The 24,189-nt window shown below is 49.5% G+C and overlaps 1 protein-coding gene across 6 annotated transcripts in view; it reads left to right on the top strand.

The window, feature by feature from the left end:
- RERE (arginine-glutamic acid dipeptide repeats) overlaps positions 1 to 24,189 on the top strand; it is a 175,806-nt gene that overhangs the window by 128,928 nt on the left and 22,689 nt on the right. For 5 of the 6 annotated variants that reach the window (XM_021417380.1, XM_021417376.1, XM_021417379.1 and 2 more), the window contains one exon: positions 6,397 to 6,477. The exons of the other annotated variant lie outside the window; for it this stretch is intronic. In XM_021417380.1, the coding sequence (XP_021273055.1) occupies positions 6,397 to 6,477 (81 nt within the window). The remainder of the gene's footprint in view (positions 1 to 6,396; positions 6,478 to 24,189) is intronic. 6 annotated transcript variants of the gene reach the window in all.

Here is a 24,189-nt window from a genome sequence, read left to right as displayed (position 1 = left end):
CGCCTGCGGTGCCGCCCTCCCCTGCCTGCTGCCTGCGAGCTCGGGCCCCGCCATGCTGAAAGCCCGTGGCCGTGTGCCGTGCAACAGTGCAGCCACGGCCCGGCAGCCCCCGGTGCTGGAGTGTGGCTGGGGATGTGCAGTGAGACACCCAGCCCTGGCCGTCAGCGGGACTGCGGGCAGAGCAAAAATGAACGCTCGTCGTTTACGTGCAATTGATTTCTTTCTTTTCGGTTGGTTTGTTTTCTTTCTCATCTAGGCTCTCTCGTAGAAACAGGTACAATATTCACAAGAGAATAAAAGCCTTGCCAGCAGCTTGGAGTGGGTCAGAGATCCGTCTCTCTAGCAATAGCTGCGTCAGTGTGGCTGGTAAAACAGAGCAGGGGTTAGCGGTAGGGTCAGGAGCACCCCGACAGCCCAGGTCCTGCGGGGAATGGTTGAATCCTGCCCAGCTTGGGGAAGGCTTTGGTCACATTCCAGGGTGTGCTGCCTTTATGTTGGGGTCTGGCATTGGTCCGTGGTGCGAAGCAGAGAGGGGAAGGATGAGCTGGACAAAGTGATGGTTGGGTTGCAGTTCGCGCCACGCTTGGTTTTGGTTCTCTCACCCCTTAAAACATCACCTCTGGGAAAATAAGAGGGAGAAAATCTGGGGGACCTTCAGGTGAGCAGCCGGGCTGTGCTGTGCTGCCAGCAGGACGGGCCTGTCTGCAGGCTTGGTGTGGGGGGGGGCTGGCACCTCCAGGGCAGCATTTCCACATCCTTGTAAGAAGGGGAAGAGGAGAGATGGGATGATGAATCCACTCTGACCTCTGGAATGGTTGCATAAATACTTTATTGAGAATTGTAAGTAAATGTGTTTGTAACCAGTAATCCTGCTCTGCATGCAGTCTCATTTAGCCAACTGTGTATGCAAATGTGCTATTAATGTGTTTGCATCCAGTATAAATATACAAATCTAATCTGTTTATATATGTAATTTACACACAGCTGTGCTCACGCTCACTTAATACCAATATTTTCAGCAAGCGAGAGGTATCATGGGAGATCTATTGTTCAAAACAAAAGCTACCAGAGCAGCACCATGGCAGGGGGATCATTATCATTTCAGGATCTTTTGGCATTCCCTTGAGGGACTCTGCTTAATGACTTTCCGTCTGTGGATGGCAGGGATGTGTGGAATGGGCTCTGGTGGCTGCTGGGCGGCTCTGCACCTCCACGGTGCCCCTGTGCCTCAGGTTCAGGTGGGGTTTAATTTTTCAGGAAAACAGAGTGGTCCAAATGGGAGGACAGCGAATTGTTTAGCACCTGGAAGCCTTTCTGCTGATTGATTTCTTGCATTTTACTGCTCATAAAGGTCTGCTGGTCTTACAGGCATCTGGCCTAGGGGGTGTTTGATTTTTATGACATCCACATGACCAACAATGCACTCTGCAGAGGTGCCTCTTTAGTTTGCTATCTAATGAGCACCATCAACATGTTGGATTTTCTGTAACATCTTTAATTGACTTAGTAAAAAAAAAAAAAAGATGTTTTATTTTCAAAATAGTATAAAATTTAAAGGACACGTTTTGTCTTGAGACAATATAATTATTGTAATAAATTGACGAAAAATAAATGGACCACTATCTAATAGGAGTGAATTTGGTTTTAGTATGTAATATGAAGTCATAATCTGCTCAATGAATAAAATAATCAGGAGGCAAAGGATGATCTTAGTAACAAAAAACTGTGTGCAAACCCACAGGCATGTATACAGCTGTCCTCTTCCAGTGCTGCTCTACAAAGTGATTACCTGCACGCGGGCCATGTCATGTGGAGTTGGGACGGAGCGTTCTCATCCCAAACCTGAGGGCATCTTGGTGCTGTAGGCTCCAGGCAGGGTGGAGGGGGCAGATCTTCCCCCAGAGATCTGAGCTCTCTGCTTGCTGGTGTGAGATGTGTGCACGTCTCTGATGCGGTGCCATGGCTGGGGGAACTGCAGAGGCACTTGGGGAAGTCTTGCGGAGTCTTTGCATTAAACAAGTTTGCCAGCTGGGTGATTTTTGCAAGCTTGCTGTTAACTGATGTAACCAACAGCAGCACAAGTACCTAATGCTAAGGGTAAAATTGCTGGCTACTTCAAAATTAAATTTAAAAAACATGAAGCAGAGTTACGGTAGTGACAGGAAACAATAAAACAAAGGAAGTTCAGATGAGGTTGAAGCATATCCTGTTCTCCCAGCAGCAGGGCGTATTAAAGGAACACAGCAGGCCTGAATATAGGTTTTCCTTGACAGTTCTTTCCCAGTGGACTGACTTCACAGGGTTTGAGGTGAGCTTTGCTGGGTCATGGTACTCATTCTGTCCTCTGTCGCAACCCAGAATATCCCATTACCTGGGGACCAGCCCTCCCCTGGTGCCAGGCAGCTTACCTACTGGGCAGCACTTGGTCCTGCCTGTTCCTGAGCGTACAGAGCTCCTTGGAGGGAAAGATACCATAAATATTAGCATCACTTTCTGCTGTAGCCCAAGTTAATGTGGTGAGAAAAAAACTGAATAATGCAAGTTGTATTTTGTATAAGAGAGCTGGCATCTTCAGGCTGAACGGCCTCCCTCGCCTTATGGATCTCATGGAAGCTATCGGGGTACTTCTGTTCCTAGAGGACAGTATGTATCATTTAACCTTATCAGCAAATGTCTTTATTTGCGTTGTACACGCATAAGCGAAATATAATGTTAAAACCCAGCCAAGCTTTTAATAAAATGTACTCTGCGTGCTGAAATCCAGCCAACGTGCGTATACGATGTCTGCATGCTAAAAATTGTTTGGGGCCATCTATAAACGTGCTGCACGTTGGAGAGTTTTGCAGATGAAACCAAATCTCATTTTCTTTTCAGAACCGCCGTAATTTTTCATCCCGGGAAATTTAGGAAATAAAGATGCTTTTACGCATTTAGTGTTTATTTGCTGTTAACTATTAAAGCCCTGTAAATCTTCTTACTGCGTTTGCCATAAAACTTAATAAGGTGCATTAAATGTGGAAGATGGTGACAACTTGAGCTGGCGTCTGCCTTGCAAATCTTAGGCTGCTCGGAGCGTGCGCCGCACCTATTGCTTTCACGGCTGTAAAATCTATGGTGAAAAAACGGTGCTGTTTTCCATTCTAACTTCCCTTTTTATAAACTCATAATTTAAGGGAACGTTTGAGAGGAGAACTTGTTGTTCTTGGACGCGGTCTAAAGAGGGGGGATTTTCTTTTTTTTAGAAAAATTGAGGAAAAAGATCCCTATTTGTTGGATTAAGGAGGAACAGCAAAAGCTCTGTTTGTGTGTTTGCAAATGTGCGGCATTACAACATGTTTTTCATTAATTAACCAGGTGGGAGTCGTGGGAAGGGAATGGAATAACACATGGAGTCTCTTAAAGAGAATTTATTTGATCTAAACCCAACTGCAGCATTACCTCAGAAGAGGCATAAGTAGCAGTTACAAATTCACAGTTTTATCACTGCCCGTCTGAAACCCACGAGGTTTCTGCTTGAATTTCTTACATTGATTAAGCGGGTTATTTTGCACTGGGTGTTATTCTTGTGTGCTTTTGGAGCCAGCTGTACTTCAGATTTCTGCAGCAAGCAAGAAAATCGAAGTGGGAGCCCCAGTTCCCAGTTAAACCTGGGGTGCTGGATTTCAGCACGCAGCAGCACATTTTTCCTGCCAGGCTGTAATCTCTCGATAATGGAAACCCTGACGCACAACCTTAACTGCAGCTTTGCAATGGCATTATCATCACATTGATAAACATGCCATCTGAGCTCTGTTACTCAGAACATAATGGCTTTGTGTATCTTGTCATGATATTTGTTTCTTGGGATAAAATATGGGACCTGCACGGAACACATATGCAAACATTAGCATGCTTGTTCCTTGTTCTTCCCTGGTTATTTATAGCTCCCTGTTTACACATTGGAGCAGGATACTGTAGAATCTAATAAATTTTACTGGCGATGCTGAAATTATAAAATGGCATGAGGAGAGCTTGTGTTCAGGCTGGTCAATAGCCATGGTAACCACTCCATAAACATCTCTGTGGGCTGTCAATATTGACTGGCCTAGCGAGCCATGGGATTTCCTAATGCTGCTTCACAACAATAATTATCCACAGCGTTTTTGTCAGCTGCGTTACGGATGGTCTTCAGCGACAGTACAAACAATAATGCTGACAGCGTTCTGTCATAAGTCATGTTTTCAAGTTAAACTGAAGTGGTAAAAACTGAAATGCTTAATTTTTCGACGTGCAGAATTTGGATTTTCAAGCAGTTGTGCTCTAGAGCCGCTTCCGCTTGACCAGAACTCCCCTCTTGTGTGTCTGGGGATGTAAGGGTCATGGTTCTATGGGGCAGTGCTGCAGGAGTGCTTGAACCTGCAGCTGGCATTGGCAGGTGCCTCCTGCCAGTGCACGAGGTGCAGATGTGACATTTGTTGCACGTCACTTGTGCAGAGAGGAGAAAATCTAAGCTGCCAGGCAGCCTGTTTTATGGCACAAGGGAGAGCCACAGGTCACTGCTGTGCTAACGATTTGGTTCTTCAATATTTAAAAGCGTTTTGGAGCGCGCTCTGTTGTGCTTGACCTGGAGAAAAGCAGTTAGCTGTTCCTGCTGCAGGCAGGGGGAGAACTGAACACCGTGCCCAAATTAATGGAGGGCTAGAACAGGAAGGAAAACTTGGACAATACAATAAAATACTTCTTAAAAAGGCAATAACAAAAGCCAGGCCTTGCTGACTTGTAGATTTTCTATCAAAGCTGATGGAGCTGCGTCATGTGTGTGGCTGTTCAGAAGCAGGGAGCCACAGACAGGGATTCCAGCGCTCTCTTGGGATGTGGGAATGGCAGGAGGGCTCCTTGCCTTTCCCTGTGGCCACTGCCATTTTTGCTCACCCAGAAGCACAAAGCAGAGCAGGTACACCCATGGAGCAGCCTCCCCCTCGGCACCATGGCAACTCCTGGCCTTTCACATAGTAAACGCCTCGAGGTATGCCCTGTCCAGAGCAGTACCCACTGCAGGATGCTTGTACCTTGCTCTGGGCCTCCCTGCCTCTGCTGGGCTGCTGCTTTGCCATCAATCCTTGCTCCTGCTGCCCGCTGCTGCACTCAAATCCAGCTGCTGGCTGCTGGTGGTTGTGAGCACAGGCTGGAAGCTCCCAGCGCACACGTGCCCCAGGCCTGTTCCTGGCACACCCTGCAGCCCTACTGGTTTTGGAGGGTCAGGGTTAGGCGAGGACAGATCCTCGTGGGAGCAGACCTGCGCAATGATAGACGCGAGGTGGCAGCGCGTGGTGCTGGGAGCTCAGGAGGGGCACAGGGCCCTGTTCAGTCGCTTTTTGCCCTCTGGCACCTCCCCACACACGGTGCCACCTGCCTGTGTGCGCAGAGACGTGGTCCAGCGTGCACCGAACCAACCTGAGAGCCGCATTTCTGCTTCGGGCGTTCCTCGTTCCCTGGCACGCTGGGGCTGGGCCGCTCACCTGCATAGCTCTGTAGGCAGAAGTTGGTGTGTGCCAGTGTGTGCATTGCTATCACGGCAGGGGCAGGAGTGCTGAGCTCTGGCCCTTCGGAACAGGGACACGCGGCGCTGCGTTTTAATCTCACGGTTGCGCTCCGGCGTGGCCAGATGCGGATGGTCCGGGTCCCTTCCACCCCCCAGCCCCTCTGCGGTCCCGCACACCGTCGGGGTGCAGCCAGCCGGGGCCCCTCGGGCAGAAGCAGCGCAGCCCCGGGCCGGGCACGGCCGCCGCTTCCCAGCTCGGCGGGGCCGGGGCCGGGGGGGCCGGGCCGATCCAGGCCGCCTTTTGCGGCGCACCCGCCCAGCCCCGCCGCGATCACATGCTGGGCGCCCGCGGCCGCCTCCCGCCCGGCCCGGCCCTCCGCTCCGCCGCCGCCCGCCATCGCCGCGCTCCCCCTCCCCGCTCCCGCCGGAGCCCCCTCCTCCCCTTCCTCCTTCGGCCCCGGGCTGCGCTCGGGGGGCTCCTCGGGAGCCGCGGGCTGTGCCGGTGGGGCTGCCGGGGCTGCCGGCCCTCGCGCCGCGGGCTCGGATCACTTTTCTCCCCGGGAAATCGCCGCTGCGCATTCGCCGTTCGCCCGCTTCTTCCGAGTTGGGAAGCGGCTCGGGGCCGCGCGGCGCTCGGCTCGGCTCGGCTCGGCAAAGCGCTGGCTGCGGCACTGACTGCGCGCAGAGCCGCGGCCGTCGCAAATCGGACGCCGAAGGGAATCCGATGTGATTTCGGCCGTGTCTGCGCGGAGCCGTCCCTCCCCGCCTGCGTACGTGTGCGCTTCCCTCTCGCCCGGTGCCCGGGCTGCCGTGCCGCCCCGGGAGCGCTCTGCCTTCCCCTGCTGACGTGCCCTTTTTGTTGTCTTTTATCGCAGAAACGGTTCATTAAGGGGCTGAGGCAGTACGGCAAGAACTTCTTCAGGATCCGAAAGGAGTTGCTTCCGAATAAGGAGACCGTGAGTACATCCAGACTTTATGTAATTCGCCTTTCTGCTGCCGTTTCGGTGCTCGCTCTTACAGAACTGTTCCCTTCCCACCCCGATTGAATTCTGCTCGCGTTGACGGAGGAGGAACGCGCGGCCGAGGGAAGGTGGCTGCGATTTTCGGGGCGGTTTGTGGGGCTTCGGCGCGTGAAAGGCGTTACGTAAACGAGTCGGTGCCGGACGGAGTCGTTCAGGCAGCGCGGAGTGTATTTCTGGAGAGCAAATCTAATTTGGAATTCTGACATTACGAGGGGATAATACGTTTATGTCGCCGAGTCGGGCTCAAATGGCAGCGGGTAATTAAAGCAAGCCTAAACCAAAACAGAATCTAATTGAATCTGGAAGAATGAGGTATGTGCTGCTGCTCCCCGACCTGCGCGCTCCGTGCTCGCGTTTAACTCTTCGTCTCCTGCGGTGCGCGGGCAGCGAACGCGGAACTTCAGCTGCCGAACTGCTCGGGGCCTCCAACTTCACACAGCTCCGCCACTGCCCGGTTCTGCAAAGCCCGGGGCTTGCTGGGGGGCGGGCAGGGAGCAGGGCACGACTTCTTCGGGGGCACAGAGAGGCTTTGGGAAGCCTGGGGAATCCGGTTGGCTTCCCACGAGTGCTGCTCTCTCTGCCTCTCTAGAAGCTTCGGTTTCCGTGCTGCAGGTGTCACTTAGCTGCCGGGAGGGCTTGGGAGAGCAGCGCTGGTGTTTGTTCTGAATTCGGAAGGCAGATATCACTCGGTGAATAACCAGGGCACAGCGCTGTGTTTTAGCGCTGTCAGTGCATTTGCGTTAGCGATGCTGAAGATGTTTATTTAAAGCGTGGCAAAGATGAGGTTGTTCAGACTGGGCTTTTTTTTTTTTTTTTTTTTTTTTTTGGTGGAACTTGGATGTTCGGCAGGGAAGAGCATCCCCGTGAAAATATTTTTAAGCCCGCGACATACCGTGGGATGTGTCAGTTCTCTTCCGAGACGTTCTTGTGACGTGGTGCTGTGATATCACAGCCTTGCGTCAGTAAATGGTTAATGAGAGCGGTGAATCAGATTGAAGGGGAGGGTGCAGTGGTTCCTGGGGTGCCTCGGCCAGTCTCTGCTCCCTGATTACTTTGAGAACGATAGGAAAACCTAATTGCTAAACAAGTGTGGGTAAACTCGGCCTTAGTATTTGGTTGGCGTTGGGGGAGGGAGGCCTGGTATGGGGAACATGACAGCTCAGAAGGAATGCCGAAGTAGTGTGCTTCTTAGCAGCACACCATCAGCTTCAGCACTCCGTTCCTCTTTGCTGTAATACTTAACAATGTATTTAGGACAAATCAGTACATACTTCAGAAGATACTCTGCTGATAGTAAAGTTACTGACGGTCATAAGTGCTCTTTTCAAGTTTGAATCAGAAGAACTGTGAAATGTGGTTTTAAATATAACGCATCTTTTTGTGGTAGGGAAAAAGAGTCTGCAGGAGAAAAGGAAAACTAAAGCTGAGAGCTGGGGGCACGCGCCTGACCCTGCTTCTGCTGCGTGGCTTCTGCTGCTTGCACTTGGGTATCAGGCCTAAGGCTCTGCAAAAGGTTTGCAAGTGGTGTGAAATCTGATCCAGGCTGTTATTGCTCAAGTGTTAGATTTTTGTTTCGTTAAGCCTCCATTTTTAGCACAGGGAAGACTAAATATTAACTCGGAGCAACTGGGAGCCGTGTGCTGGTGGCTCGGAGCGGGCTGGTGTAGCCCCTGCTGGTAACTGATCTACCAGTAACCTTTGACCAGCAGCAGATTGTTTAATCTCTGTTTCCTATTTTTGCCCACAGGTCCCCTTCTGCGCTCTTTTAATTCTCACTTTTTTTTTTTTTTCTTTTTCTCCCCAGACAAAAATTGCAGCAGTTTTTCTATGGCAAGACACCCAGAATAAAGACAGCAGTAAATAATATTTGATCACCCAGCTTTGCTTTTCCTCGTTATGCGGAATATTGCAAATTACAAGGCTGTGGGATTAATTTGTCCGCACTTTTTTCATCACCAGAATAATTTCAGATACTTTGCTTGTCGTTCTTTTGTTGCAGCGTGAAGCAACCCTCTAGCAATTCCAGAAATGCTGGAAAAAAAGGCCTTCCTTTCCTGTTTAGCCACTGTATTAACATGAGGGAAATCTGTAAAGCCATTTATACGCACACAGGGGAGCTGCAGCAACTTTCCACTCCTGCAAAAGCTGCTTGAAAATGAGACAGGGACATTCTTGAAGTGACTTGCCGTAAATGGAAACCAGGTTATAGGTCAGTACAGCCTACACGCTTCTCATCTGTTAGAGTTTACCTAACTAGTCCCTGCAGTCCGCGGGGAGGGGAGGCAGGGGGTTCTTCCTCTCTGGAAAACCCACTGAAAGTTAAGTTTCCTTATTTTCATGCTTCTCTCCCAGTGCCTTCCTTTTTGTGCTCCTTCTGCTGTGGAAGAACTCCTAATCCCTCCTTAAGCTTGGCACTCGGAACGTTGCCCTAGCGGAGGATAGAAATACAAAATTACACAAAATTATACAGGAACTAGGCCTGTCTTGTAATAAAACAAGTTGATGTTACTGTAAAGGAAGCCTGAATATAGAGATTAACATGACAGCGTGTTTCTTCTGTTGTACTGGGAGGTACACGGCGGCCGTGGTGAGCGATGAGAAGTAGGCCGCGCTGCACGCGTTCCCTCAGACACGGTGAGGGATGTGTTATTGGAGCTGTACCTGTGCTTTTTTTCTCCCCAAAGTCAACATATTAAGAACACTCTGTTCCTCGGGTGTATTTGAACTAACATAACACATTTTTTTCAGTTTTTTAAACACAGTTAATTCGGGGTGAATGACCAGCAAGATAAGATCGTTATGAAAAAAATACCGACTGCGTGTTGAAGCAGTATTTTTGTTGAGGCCTTCGCTGGCCCAGTTTGTTTCAAAGCAGTTACGTTGAAGGGAGGTTCCCAGTGGGCACGGGGGTAAACAGCTGTAGCATTCTTTCTCTTTGAGCTTTTATGAGCGAGAGACACAGGAACTAAAGCAGCTCTTATCTGAGCGTGCCCCCTGCCGAAACGGGAGTGCTGAAGTTGATTAAGGAAAGCTGATGGCTTTAAGGCTGCATCAGTGCCAAGTGGGGATGTAGTGGAGAAAAGGTGCTTAAATACAGCACCTGAAACTTCTTGCTTTCCACTGAGCTCTGACTGCGTGTATCCATCCTTCCCTGTGCTCCCAGATAGTTTCCTCTGATTGTGGCTCCAGCTGTAGTTGAATGGCACTGTTGGGGAAGCAGCCTGCTCTCTTAGCAGCACTCCTGATTCTTCTGCATGGTATGCCAAGAACTTTTGGAGACGTCGCTGTGACGCGACCGGTCTTCATTAATAACTTCCATCTAGATTCCTATGTTGTGAGATGCAAGCTAACAGCTACCAGCAAGGTTTCGTAATTATCTCATTTGGCTTTGTGTGCATTCCTTCTTCCTGTTCGAGGCTAAATTGCTGAAACTTGGTGATACAGGATTCTCAAAGTGTTAACAGTTCTCCGCTCTGAATTCTTTGGGTGATTACAGTGAGCTACTTGAATTTGAGCATTTCAGAAGGACCGGCACCGATAGGCCTTTGATAAGTGGACTTACATGCCTACAGAACTGGGGCTTGACATTTTGTGTTCTTGTAAATAGCTTAACTCTGTGCCAGGGACTTGTACGAGGTAAGCAGAAGCCTGGGTGCAGTGGGAGGAGGGGGCTGGGTCACGCTGAGTCTCGCTCGCAGTCAGGGCAGGCTCCTGCTGCTGCCCCCAGTGCAGGTGTGTAGGCTCCCGTTAGGGTCAGTGTCACAGGTTGCCTGAGCTGTTGAAGGCCACAGTCCCAGAAGAAATGGGCTGATTGCTCTCTGGCTGGAGTTCTGCAGACCCGTTTGGAGTAGATGCGGTGTCTGAGCAGCAGAGCTCAAACTCCTTAGCCTCTAGAAATGGAGGGGGGCAAATGTGTGCATCCCTTCAAGCAGCTGTGTGTAAGTTTAAGGCTAATAACGTGTGTCAGTAGCTGGCTGTCACATTTGCTGCAGTTGAATAGGGCTGTGGAAACACCGAACCTTTCATGGGAATGGGCCCAAGTACTTCTAACCTCTTGGCCTGGTTTTAGAACCAGGGGTGGCACCTCCTTGAATACCTTGAGGTTCTCTGATGGCTCCTCCTGTGCTCACTGGGGAAGATTTCTGGTACAGGGCTGTGCCCGTGGTCTTGTTGTCTGCTTGTCTCTTCTGGGCAGGCTGAAGCCCGGGGTGGGCCTGGTGACAAGTCTGAGAGAACAGGGAGCCTTCGTGTGGACACACTGACTTGGGTCTCTGTCGAGCACATGGGCATCTTCGGGTTGTGTGAGGTTCTGTTGTGTCCGTAGCAGGAGGCAGTGGCAGATCAGAAGGTCGCACCTCGGGGAGGGGGTTTGGCATTTAGCCTTGAGACAGCATCAGGGAAAATAATGACTATCGACTGCGTTCCTTAGATCACAGTACCTGCAACGTGCTGTATTTTGTACGTAAGGACTAAAAACGCATCAATTTATTCTTTAGGAAGAGGATTTGCTGTTAACAGTAGTAAAATCCCTGTGTCCAAATTAAATGCTGTTGGGATTTATTTCTGAGACTAAGTAAGCTGTCCGCTGTTAGTGTTAGGAGACGTGAGTGCACTGCGAGCTTTCAGCATAAACTTCTGTTTAATTTTAGATTGGGGTTTAGATAAACACTTTTATTCTTGCCTCATTAATGCTTAATCTTGTGTTACATAATCCACAATATTGGCTTCCTGAGTGGCTCTTCAGTGCAGCACGAGCGTGCGGGGCCGGCGGGGTGCTGTGCTCCCGGCATCACGGCTGCTGCTTGCGGCACAGCCCGAGCAGTGCCCCTGCAAAGTGCTGGGGGCAAACGCACAGCAGAGATCCTCCCTCGGTGTAATTGTTCAGATAGCCGTTCTCCTAGGATAGTGGGATAATTAGGTGAAATCCCTGAGTATGAAGCGATTAGTTAGCCCTACATTGACTTTTTAGTGTTTACACTTAATGGTGTAACTTAACCAGTCGCTGGATTTAATAGTGCCTGTAGCATGGGTGCTATCACTGCTCTCCTTTCCCAGAGGAAATATTTTCTGTTTGATGGTATATTCCCCATATGATGGGATATTAATACACTGCGTGGTTCGGGCGTATTATTTCCTGCCTTGTCTTTGCTGCAGAAGCGTTCAGAAAGGGACGAGCTGTGTAAGCCTTTTCTGCTTGAAAGCTGAACCTTTTTCCTTAATAACTTGCTCTAGCCTCAGCGCGGGCAGAGCTGAAATTTTCCATTAGAGTTTGAAGTGACTGCCAACGTAAACAGGCACCGCTGCTTTTCATTCCAGCTCTGCTCAGTGCTGCTGGTGCTTCCATCACAGGGACGGTACAGATAGAGGATTTTGTTCTGCTGGGCCTCAGCCCCGAACACAGGCCCAGGCCCCAGCTACTCGCTTTTCCTGTGCGAGTACAACCACCGGCTTGTTTGCATAACTAACTTTTCTGTAGGGAGCGGGTTTCCATTTTCGGTTGTTATTTTTTTCAGCCGAGCTGATTGAGGGGGACACTAAATGAGTCCATTTGGCTTTAAGGCAATGCAGCATGAGGAGGAGGCACACACAGCCCAGCTCATGCTGCTCGCCGGGAGCAGAACAAGCGAGCCAGAGCATTGCAGGAAGCACCGAGCTAGCTGGCTTTACGAGGAGCTGAGCTCAGACGGAGGTGTTTGTGGATTCGAGTGGTACAGAGCTAAAAGCAGATCGCCCGTAAGGGGGTTCAGTCTGTGTGTTCAGTGCGACTTGGCTTGTTTTCCTGAGTTTAACTGTTAAACCTATTGCAAATGTCACCGTTTTATTGGATAATAAACCAGAAGGCTTTGAGAGGTCTTAAAGAGACATAAGCGTTGTGGTTTCCCTCTGGTGCACACCGTGCTGTCTCCATCTGGAAAGCTGATGTAGGTACTCCCTTGTTTCTCCCATTTCTTTTTTTTTTGTGCGACATATTCTGGAGGGAAGTGCTCTTCTCTCCTTCAACCTGTGCTCTGGGAAGGGTGGTTCTGCATTGCTGTCCGGCCCAGTGCCTTGTGACCGGGGGCCGAGCTTCCATCTTCAGAGCCCCAGCGCCCTTTCGCAAACCTTTGTGCCTCTCCGTTGCAGAGCAAGGAAAGTCAAAGATGGAAATGACCCACCGTGCTTTGTTTTTATTTATGTTGAGTCTCTCGAGGTTTTGCACTTCATTTTCCATTGCACGATTCGGCTTTTGTGTTCTGAAGGTAATTTGCAGCACCATGGGCTGGGGAGCTGGGCCGCGCCGTGCCTCGCCGGGAGGGCCCGGTGTCGGTGAGGAGCATAAAAACAGGAGGTGTGCTGGCTGTGCCAGCGGGGCTCTCGGGTTGCGTTCGGCACGGATAATAAATCACCTCTGTTTGCACTGTGTTTTTGTCTCCTACTTTACAAGATTGGAACCCATTGTTTATTTTTCTCTGTAGGTTTAGAGGTAGGTGGAGGGGAAAGATTGTCGCAAGCAAAAGAAGGCCATTAGGCGATTGCATTGTGTTCTGTCAGAGAGCCAGAAAGGACAATTTCTGCTTTGTAGGGAAAAGTATGTGTTGGAAGACCTAAGCCAAGATGATTTGGGAAATTGATATAATATTGTCTCAGTCTTTCTCTCAGCAATGGAGGGAGAACAATGCTGCTCTGCCTCTTCCTGCGCTGCCTTTTCCTTACCTTCTGTTCATCATTCACCATCACTGGGCGTTTTTATTATTTTGTCCATTTTCTTATTGTAAATTCTCCTTTTTGTACGTGTGACGAAGGGCACGAGAGTCTGATCAAATTGTTTTCGTTCATCAACAATTATATACATTTTATTCTGCATTTATCTTCCCTGTGAGAAAAAGCATTAGGTTTTCTGTTTTGTAGCTGCAGTCAGATTGTGTCAGACCCTCAGTTGTTGATCCTGAGGTCCAGTGAATCTCAGCTGCAAAAAATAGGTGTCTGTTTGAGAATTCGTACCCTTCGTTCTCATGGCTGAGTCTTTCACCTTGGCAGGGTTGTTTTCCATGGACGCTGAGCACTGAACAATCTCTTGTTTGTTTCTCATCCAGTTAGTGACTGAAGGTATTAAAACTTAAAGATGGCTTTCAGGAGGCAAAAATAGAAAAGTCGTATGAAGCAACAGTGATGTTTGTGGAACATCCTGTCCTCAGAGAGTGTTAGTTAGAAAATTTCGGTAACTAGGGGAAGAAATTTGTCTATCTAATCCTGCCTGGTGCCTGGTTCTTGAGCTGGCTTAATAGGGAAGGATTCCAGAACTATCCTGTCTGTGTTGCTAGCTCAATGCCCCAAAATGGGGATGTCGTGATCTTCAGCCCTGTACCGGACGGGCAGCACGGTGGGAATGGAGCTGGGGCAGGAGCCAACCCAGTGACCTGCTCAGAGAAACAGAACATTGTGCCTAAGCAGGAGAAGTCTCAGTGCCCTTCACATGGAATGCATTGATTTAAAAGTGGTGTTGCGCGAATCCCATCCTCTAAGTACTTGATTTAATTTATGGAAGACATACGTGGCTCAATGGCTCTGTTTTGTGTCAAGTTAGACTATTTTTAGGCATTAATACAGCATTCTAGGATGGCATTGTCCTTTCTGGGGGAAGAAGAAGCAAAGGAGACAACACGATGTAGGCCTCAAGATGGAAGAACAGTGGGTATGATGCTGCTGGTGGTGAGTGCCTGGTGCTGGTTTGGCCCTTTATCTTATCCATGCAGTGGGAATGCTAACTGCTAAAAAAAAGTCCTGCATGGAGCAAACAGGAAATTTCAGAAGGGGTTCCTAGAAATAGAAGGAGATGTGAAGACAGGTGGTTGGGTCGACAAATGCTAAGTTCTGTGGTGATTCCCCAGGTCTGGTATGTTGAAAAGGGCGCTAATGTAACAGGGGATGATGCCTAGCTTGGGATTTGTCGTGGACATCCAGAACACCGTTGTCCAGGTTGCATGGCTCCGTAGAGCGCTTCCCTTTGGGGCAAATGATTGTGCACCAGGAAAAACCTATCAATCAGATGCTGGCAGAGGGTGAGCTGTGCTTTTAATGTGTCTGGTCTGCCACAGTGGGCACGAAATGAGCTTCCTTCATTTACAACAGGTCATTGGCGTTAATGGTCACTTCCTACCCCAGATGCCACCATAAGAACTGTACGTGTCTGGGGCGTTCTCTTGGCATAACGTCAGCCCCCAAGTATATGATTCAGGCCTAAATATCCCATAGTATGCTGCTATAGCTGTACCGTGAGAGGAAAGCAGTAATAACTTCTGTAGACAGATGCACTCATTTTGTCCGTTTTGTTTCAAACCAGCTGTAAAAAAGAAGCAGTGCTTGATTGCGCTTTTTTTCTTCTTTTTTTCCCCTTGCCAGGGAGTGCTCCTTGGAATTAGGTGGATCATGGAACAGTCTGAGCACGGGGAGTTAAGGATAGTGGCTTTTGTTGAGAGGGGCTGTGGTATACGGGAAGCGGAGGCAGTCTGTGGTGATACCAGGCCCTGTAAGCCTGAAACATAAGTATTTAACATCACAAGCTGAAACCTGGCGTATTTCCATTTCTACTTCATGTTCCTGAAAGGAAAGTCCTTGGGGCTATGATAGAACTCAACTTGTCAGGGTGTAATGATGAGAGCGATGACTCTGTGGGGTGAGCACTGAGCTGCTGGTTGAACATCAGGTAACCAAAGCAGGTTCCCCACAAAACCTTCTGCTTTTGAAATCCCACGTTTTTAAAAATGGCAGGAGGTTGGGAAGGAGTTCCTTCTGGTTCATATCTTTCAAGATGAAATTGTTCAGTTCCCCTTCTCTTTGCAGATGTGAACTTAGAGACTTGCAGGAGAGGTAAGTGGGCAGGGTGGTTCTTCTGTAGTCGCTGGATTTTAGCGCTTGGGAGTTGAGGTGCTACGAGATTGCTGACGAGATGAAAGGGGTGGGCCGTGCTGACACAGCTCCGTGCTGGTTCTGCTCCCCTGGTCAGTAGAGGCCAGACCGTTTTGCTGCCCCTCCTCTCTTCCCACCCCAAGCTCCTTGCTGTCCTTATCCTCTCCTGCCACTTTCCCTGACATAGCTGAATTATTCTGTGCAATGCCTGTAGACCCTAATCTTGAAAGAGAGCGCATCCCAGTTGTAAACCAGCTCCTTCCTCGTGTAGGTGGAGAAGTCCTCCTGCTTGGTTCCTGAGCCTGCTTTATGCCCCGTGCCCCGTGTTGTGTAAGCACTAGTGCATCCCATAGGAACTCCTGATTGATTTTGCTAACTCTGCCCTTCTCTCTGCGGTTCAGAAACCCCTAATGATCTGTGAAGCTCCAAGATTTCTGAGTTGAACAGTAGTAGTTAGAAGAACCTCCTCTACTACATAAAAGCCTTAACTCTTTCCACATGCTGCGTTTTTGACCTCGTGAAAAGCTCACCTTGTGCAAACTCAGCTCGGAGAGGAGCTGGGCATCCTGGCCAGGCCCTGGGAGTGCTGTTGTGAAATTCCAGGGGGTGGAGGGGGAAAACAAGTAACGAAAACTCTTGGCTTTTGGCCAGCAAGGAGGATGTGGTACAGGGAACATGTTTGTGTTGCCTTTTTGTTACTTTGCCTGAATAGCTTTGCTTCCGGTAAGCTTAATTGTGGCTCTTTTGTTGTTGTTGTTGTTATGGCTCAGAAGGTGATCCTTGCCAAAGCATGAGTCTTTGATAACCTGAATTGCTGTGGGAGAGAGCTGGAGAAATAAAGCTTGCCAACTGAAAAAGAAAATCCATTGAGCCATAAAAACAACCCTTTTTATTTTCTTCTTCCTGCACCCTTAACTCTGTTGCTTCCCATCCGTTCCTTTTCCTTCCTTCAAGTCTTTTAGGCATCCTCTGTACCTTAATGTTAACCTCTCTTCTTACAGGTTTTGCCTGCTAATAGTTTTGGTACTTGGAAGTGATGCTCTATCATTTCAACTTAGCAGCCCAAGATCAGGAAAAGAGAGATTTTGCCACTGTCAGTGCTTGCATGTCATTATTAAAAGCCCCAAATCTTGCTTTTATTTGTTACCCGTGAAGGAGTGAGCACACCATATAGGCCCCATGGCCCCATGGGTTGAGCACTGGCTGCTTGGTGCAGTGAGCTTTCTGGCCTGTGCTGCATTCTTCACGTCCGCTCGTGTTTCCCTGCTCTCTGCAACTTGGATGTCAACAAGGACTGTGCTTTCTGCTTCGGTTTCCTTTCATTGCGTTAGAGCAATATATTTGCAGCGTATAATGGCTTAGATAATGGAAGAAGGTAATTTGCGGAGATAAGTGGTTTTTTTGATCTTGACCTCAGTTTTGTTCTGGAGGAATTTAATAAACTTGCAGATTCAGAAGTGATTAAAAACGTGCCATAAACCTTGCACAATTTGGATGCTTAAAGAGGATATGGAAAAATGCGTTCATCCTAATTCCCACTGTTGCATTAGATCCGGCATGTAGAATAACTCAGTGGGTTGCATAGCTAGACTTTCGCCTTGTTAGGATGAAGTGACATGGACAAAGGCTTTCCACCTTCAGTGCTGTGTTAAAGTTGTATTGATTTAACAATTCCAGCTCATGTTCTTATTCTGTGCCATTTGATGTGATGGATTTTTGTTGCCTGGCTTTAGAACATTCTTTTGTTGTGAGCATGAGAGCTTCTAAAAAGAATTTGTCTGCTCACCGTGGGCACATAGGTCTCCTCCCTATCGCTCCATTATTTATATTCTTGTAAGGTGAGTAATGTTTTTGTTTCAGAAGAATCTGTATCTGTCTTGCACTTGTAGCCTTTCAGAAATGCTGCAAATGGTTTTCAGCTACAGGATGAAAAGGAGGAACCTGAAGTCTTGGTTAGATTTGAACAGGGAGTTTTAACCTGTAACTGTCCGAGATGTATTTGGAACCAAAGCATTTAAACAAAACATGCCAGAAGTGAATCGTAGAACAATTAACGGGATTCGCTTTTGGCAAGTTGTGTTTAATGTGGGTCTGTTGTAAAGAGGCAGAAGGAGGCTGCAAGCTGCTGGTGCTGGTCATTAGGAACGACCCCACTTGCCTCTCTGTGTCTTCTGAGTGTTTCTCCTTCGAGCATATTAATAGTGCTGCCGAAGACAAATGAATGGGATTGTGAAGTATTTAAGTGAAAATTGCCCTAGCGTTTTCCCTCCTCCTCCATTTACTTCCATAGTGCTTATCCTGTGTTTACACAGCCTTGAGTCATCACTCTTCAAAAAAACCCACCCCGCTGACATTTCGGAATTGCGCTGCACAAGTTCTCGTTGCTCCTGCACTTGAATGGTACGTAACAAATCCACGTGAGCTGCCACCGAGCGCTTGGTTTTATGTGCATCTGTCTTTGCCAAACCAGCGTTAACTTTTTGTTCTTTTGAATTACTGAAGCGTAGCTGTAACCTTTTCAAATGAACTTCCATACAAAAGGCACGGGAAATTCTTAAACTCGGGCCTGACATTGTGTACGATTTCTCAAGTTGCCATCTCGCGCCGAGGATGGGGAAGGAGCCCTGCAGGCTGCAGATAAACTGCCTTCCTGGCACGCTGCTCTGCCAGGGCCCATCCTTCCTAAAGGTCCTAAAGGAGAAAAGAGAGTGGCTGGGACTTCTTATCTGAGGAGTAAGAAGTTCTCTGGGCTACTGATTTTTGGGTGGTGGTGCTTTGTTCTCACTCCGGGAATGCATCATCTTGTGTCCAGTGCTGAAAGAGTCCATTGTGTAGCTTACTTCCCAAATGCTCTGCTCAGCAGCCTCCAGCATTTGCAACTTTCCTGGAGGCTCTTAGGCTCTTAGGAAGAAGCCGTTCCTTTAATGGGGATAATGTCTGCAGTTGAAGTCTTTGCAGACTGAGCAGTGCAGGGGACGACGTGGCTTTCCCTGCTCATGGATGGCTGTTGGTGGCTGTGCTTGCCATTTTGTTCCATTAGACGTGTTCTTGAAGGGCGATGGGAAAGTAAGTTAGATGCTGCCAGAGCTCGCTTGCCTCTGCATTATTTCCCCTTGTCTCTGTAATTCATGTTGACGTTGCCTGCTCGGAGGCTGCTGGCTTCCTGGCAGCTCCGGGATCTGTCAGCAGGGATGCACGCCCGCTGCGAGACCGAGATCCCGGGCTGCAGGCACAGCCTGCACTGAACAGAACCAGTGTGCACCCTTCAATTCAATCCTCCAGCGGGTTAAAAAGCCCTTTTGTAAGGAGCCTCGTACTTGGCTCGCTTGGAAGCACTTCTGAAGGTCTGCAGGGGCAGGACGTGGGGCGAGCACTCGGTGCTGGCACGCTGCAGGCTGCACACCTGCTGAGGCTCCTCTGGGTGCCGGGTTCGGGGTACTGCACATTTTTGGAAGCCTGATGAGTAAGCAAGCTGCAGAGAAAAGTGGCCAGTGAACCGCAGGAAGGCTTTGTTCGTGTGTGTGTGACAGTGAGAATGGATGCAATTAGGAGACCGCATTGCCAGTAGCGTGGATGAGTTGGGGGAACATGAGTAATGGCAAACCTGTCTTGCTGCGTGCTGTGTCCCATGTGCTCTCTGCAGGGAGCGGGCAGGGCTGGTGTATTAGCAGCAGCTGTCTTGTGAGGAGGGGAATGCAAAGAAAGAAGGCCTGCAGTGCTTTTTAGAAAGGCACAAAAATCCAAAGTGATTACACGCAACCATTAGAAGAACTCCCCACTGGATCCGGAGTTGTGTACGGTCTGCCCTTGGAGACTTTGGGAACTTTGAATTTAAAATGTCCCGTGGGGATTGGTGCCTCGTCGAGCTCTCCTTGTGGGTGTTGCTGCATCCAAGGCAATCACCTGCTAGGAGTGACCCTAAGGGAATGAATCTGTGTTGAGTGGGGGTTTGCTGGGTTTTGTTGTTGGGTGTTGGGTTTGTCATTTCCAGAGCGCTGCGGGCAGTGCTGTAAGGATCAGAACGAGTGAGCCACGCTGCGCCTCGTCGCGCTTTCACCTTTCCCCACGTGTAGTCTATTCAGTATTTCAAACGTCCTTAGAAGTCTTTATGTCCGTACAGTAAATAACTGCTCTTTCTGATTGTTCCTTCTTCAGTGGAAAGCAGTCATATGCATAGGTATCTCTTCGCAGCGTTCAAATTGCAGTTAATTTTGCTTTTAAGCTCCGTGGTCTCACTCTCGGCGTGTCTACGTGGGAAAATTGGCTAGCATGCTTGTTCAGAAAAAACGTCATTTTGTTACAGAAAGTTCACTGATGTGCAGCATAATGTGCCTGCTCTTGGACGTGGCCCTCGCACTGCAGCTGCCCCTGTTCTCTGGTTCCTTGCCCTGGGAGACAGAGGCTGGGAGGGGTTGGTTGGAACATGGGAAAGTCACAATCACACCGTTGTTTTAAAACATAAATAAATCAATCAACTCCCCCACAAAACAAATAAAGTCACGACAGCAGCCAGCACACACAAGACCCTATCATTCCAAATTCACTGCCTAAGTCTACTGAAAGGGCAGGCTTGCATGCAGGCAGGCACAAAGGGTCTCCCAGCCTCGTGCCAGCACTGCTGTTCCCAAAAGTTTGTTTTCAGAGGTATGGTTAATGTCGGCCTTTGGGATTATACACTGATGCCCTCTGGGCAGCCTGGCTCCTTTATCTTGGAAGGGGCTGCTTTTAATGTTCAAGTGTGGGGCCAGTTAGCTCCAGGTTCCATGGTTCTCTCTATGGCACGCGCCACGGGTCCTGTGCCACGATTCTCCCATCCTCCTCATAAGCAAATCTGTCATGGTTCTGGTGCTTACCATGGTGTTGCCTTTGAAGATGAAAATGTCCTTCAGGAGGAGTATGGCCTGGTGGGATGAGCTTGGCTCTTAGGAGATGAACAGAGGTTGATGGCTGGGGTGCACCAACAGACACAGGCTGTGGCAGGGGCTTCCTCCGAGTGCAGAGCGCGGTGTTAATGTGTTTAACAGCAGTGCTGGCCACAGGAGGAGGGCTGGGTGTAAAGATGCACTCTCTTTCTGAGAAGTCATTCTGCACTTAACAAGTGCGACCTGCCAAGCCATCCCCACCCTGCATGAAAGAATACTTGGGAGGTTGGTGGGTTTTCTTGTTCGTTTGCTTCTGTTTTCACGGGTCGCCGTTGCTTTTTTGTTTTCCGTTGTGTGTGGCTCAGAATGGTGTGTTCATCCAACCCCACCTAACGCATGCTTCCACACCACGGCGGCTGGAGACTGTGGCGTGGGTCCTTGTGCAGCAGCAATCCTGGAGGAGAGCGGTGGAGATGCTGTGTTACACCGAGCAGCAGCGTTGTTCTCTGTCACTTGCATCACTCAGAGAGCTGCTCTGCCACTGGCTGAAACTTTACCAGCAAACATCGCTCTGGAGTTTCTTATTCCCCCGACAAGATGGCTGAGCTGATACAAACACGGGCATCTCATTTTTTTCTGCTCTAGTGCCTCTCTCGTTCAGCATTCAGTGACAGCTGCCCGTCTCTTCGGGCCTGGAGCGCTGCTGTGTTCTCTCCTCCATCGCCCTGCAGAGCCTGGTGGGGGAACCCGAAGCAGCTCAGCGTGATCACGGTTTACCCACGTCCTGGAGAACCTCTCCTTCTTTTCCCCTCGAGGTGTTTGCGTGTTTGCATGCCAAAGGGTGAGCAATGGGAGTGAGCTCCTGGAGCCCCGCCTGCTGCAGAGCTGAGCTGTGGCACTCAGCTGCTGCCCGTGGCTTGGTGTGCTGGGACCCGGAGCAGTTGCTGCTACTTTTATGTGGTGTAAAATATCCGATGCAAAAAATTCTTAGGTGCCTGAGTGAAATGTCAGGTGTTCCTTGGGCCTCTGCTGCCTGTTTGTGCATGAAGGATTCATGGAATGCTTTAGAGAGATGCAAATAACGCTGCTGCAAGACTGCCACGGAAGAAGGCCAGTAAGTGATTCCATTTGTCTAACGCATCATTTTCTGCATTTTCCCTCTTGTTTTCATCGTTCGTACCATTTGCATGAAAACAACATCTGTATTTGTCTTAATTTGCTGCGTTTGTTTCCTTCCCTCCTGATGATGCCTGCTCGTCCTGCGGCCCTGGTGTATGGGGCCAGGAGCCTGAGCTGCACCCACACCGGGCTGAAGCCTTCTGACCTGCAGACAAGTGGAGGAATTGCACTGTGATCTGAAAAACAGTGTCTGCAAAGACAAAAGATAAACAGCGTGTCCTAGCTTAATAAGGGGCAGACAAGAGTTAGAACGATACGGAATGATTTACAAAGTGATAGATGGGAGACACCACATGTACTCTCTGCTCTTAATGCGTGCCATTAGATGCAGCAAAGTGATTCTTAACCAGGCAAATAGTGCTTGTGGTTTACGTCCTTGTGTGCCACAAGGTCTCCAGAGCTGCATAATGCCTCAAACCCCTGTTGCCACGAGGTTTCTGTGTTGGCTGTGTCAGCTGGCGGGGTGGTTGAAGGGATGTGTCATCAGAAAGGAGCTTGTGTCTCCAGTCCTTGGTTTTCTGTTTCTTTGAGCCTGCAAGATTGGGGCTTGCAGGAGGCAGAGGTTGGGGGTTGCAGGAGGCAGAATGGGGTGCTGGCAGCCCAAAAGCTGGACGAGCAGGTAGGGAAGAGTTAAGCTGAACAGAAAGGCTGTCGCAGGGTAATAGTGCTGCCGTTGAATAACTTGAGGTGATGAATTGTTTGAAGCAGCAGATGCATTTAGGGGCCGAGATGGCTGTCACTGCTGTGATTTGCTCCTAATTAATGGAGAACTGCACGTAAAGCTGAGAGCATTCTTAGGTTATTGAATATTTCATATGGAAAACACAGAGATTCCACATTCAGAGAGGCTGGAAAGATGTCAGCCACCAAGGATCTCCTTCTAACGCTGTGTTTTAGAACATACTCCTCCTCCATGCCTGCATGGAGTCCCCTCTGTCCTGCAGTGCACGTGCTGCACAGCCTCGCTGATCCCTAAGCTGGTGCTCTTCCACGTCTCCGGGAACTTGCTACTCTTCAGCAAGCCTTCAGATGCTGAATCTTACTGTTGGGAGCTTTGGTTTTTTTATTATTTCTCTGAGTGTAAAAGCTTGGTGAGGGCCTTTGTCTCTCTGTACCAAATCTCCCTGGTGCAGCTCCGTGCTGAGCAGGACAGCCTGCATTCCTTGCAGCTGGCTCCCAGCTTTCTTCAGCTGGCTTTGCATGAGTGCCATCAGCACTTACCCTGGCACCCGCACCGGAGAACTTCCTGCATGGAGCACGGCTGTGTTTCTCTCTCCTAGAAAAATACCACCTGTCAACACTGCCCCAAAATCAGCTTTGTTAGTACCATGCACTGAGATTTCCTGCGACGTGCTGCTGTGACCCTACAGCACTGAGAAGCACAGCGGTGCAGCAGTGGGCTGCTGGGCACCTTGTTGGCTTCATCCATTCAGCACCTCTGAGTGGCTTGCAGCGTGATGCCTTTCTGAGCCGGCCTTTGTCCTGCAAGCTGGATGTGCAGCAAACAGAAGAATCCTTTGCCGAAGCTACGAGTATTCCCTGCCTACAGGAAACACTGGCTTGTGCGATGCATGTGGTCGCCTGGTGCGTCTGGCCCTGAGCCCAAGCGCTGCCTTAATAAATGTTGCTTCACAAAGGGAAATCTTCCACAGCTGGAAGCAGACGCCGAACGTGTCCCCCCATGCGGGTGTCTGGCAGCCCCCGACTCAGACTGGCACGTGCAGGGAAGGCAGCTGAACACCCAGCACGAGGCTTCTTTGGCTCAGAGCTCTCCCATTGGGTCCCTGTGGCTTTTTGAAGAGTGCTGGCTTCGTGCTGGCATCGCTGTGCAAGCCCTCACGTCTGGTAGGGGGCTGCAGAGATGGCTCCTTAAAGCAAAAGTGAGGGGAAAAGCACAGTGGGGAGGTTTGGTGGCTGGTAGGGGTGGAAGATGGAACGTCAGCATTTGGTCTTGTTGGAAGCTCAGGGTGCTTCTGTGAGCAGTTGTCTTTTTTTGCAAATAGTGCAGGTTGCCCTCTGGCAAACTTGAAAATATTCATCTCCCAACAATTTTAGAAATGTTGTGGCTGCAGCTTATCACTTAAAGGGAGAGGATCCTTTTGGGACACGCTTAAGAATAAACATACTCTGCTAGGCTCCGTGTTCTCCAAGGAGGCCAGCAAGTGTTGTTATAACCTCTTTGTTGTTGTTCTTTTGAAGTTCTCAATTGTAAGAGCTTCTCCTTTGGTTTCTGACACCTCAATTGCCATGTGAATACAAGCCACTAATTAAACTGATCACTCACACTGCCTCCTGGTAAGCATCACCACGCTGTGTGAGCAGGGGTAAGGACTGCAGTGCTCGGTGCACGTGGAATACCTGATCGGGGCCTCCCTGGGTTTCCAAGGTGTAACAGCAAAGAAATTCGGGACCTTTACTGATGGAGCTGCTCGTTTATGAGCTGGTAGTGAGGGATGGGGCAGTGCCAGGGAGCTGGGGCAGGGCACGGGGCGGTGGGAGCTGTCGGGCACCCGCTGCAGGGGCTGCTTGTGCTGGATGGAGTGAGATGCAGAGAGAGGCAGCAGCCGTCTCCCAAACCCCTTCGGGAGCTGATGACAGTCCGTGTCAAAGCCCATAAGGTCTGTAGCCATTTGCTCTGCCAGTGCTGCCCTCTGTGTTAGCAGCTCTTCCATCTCCAGGTACGTGAAGGTGCCTTTTTTAGCACCGTGCTCATCACTGG

Source organism: Numida meleagris, chromosome 20, assembly GCF_002078875.1.
Source record: "Numida meleagris isolate 19003 breed g44 Domestic line chromosome 20, NumMel1.0, whole genome shotgun sequence".
Taxonomy (NCBI): Eukaryota; Metazoa; Chordata; class Aves; order Galliformes; family Numididae; genus Numida; species Numida meleagris.
The sequence above is the reverse complement of the archived record's forward strand: the minus strand, read 5'-3'. Positions and strand labels throughout refer to the sequence as shown.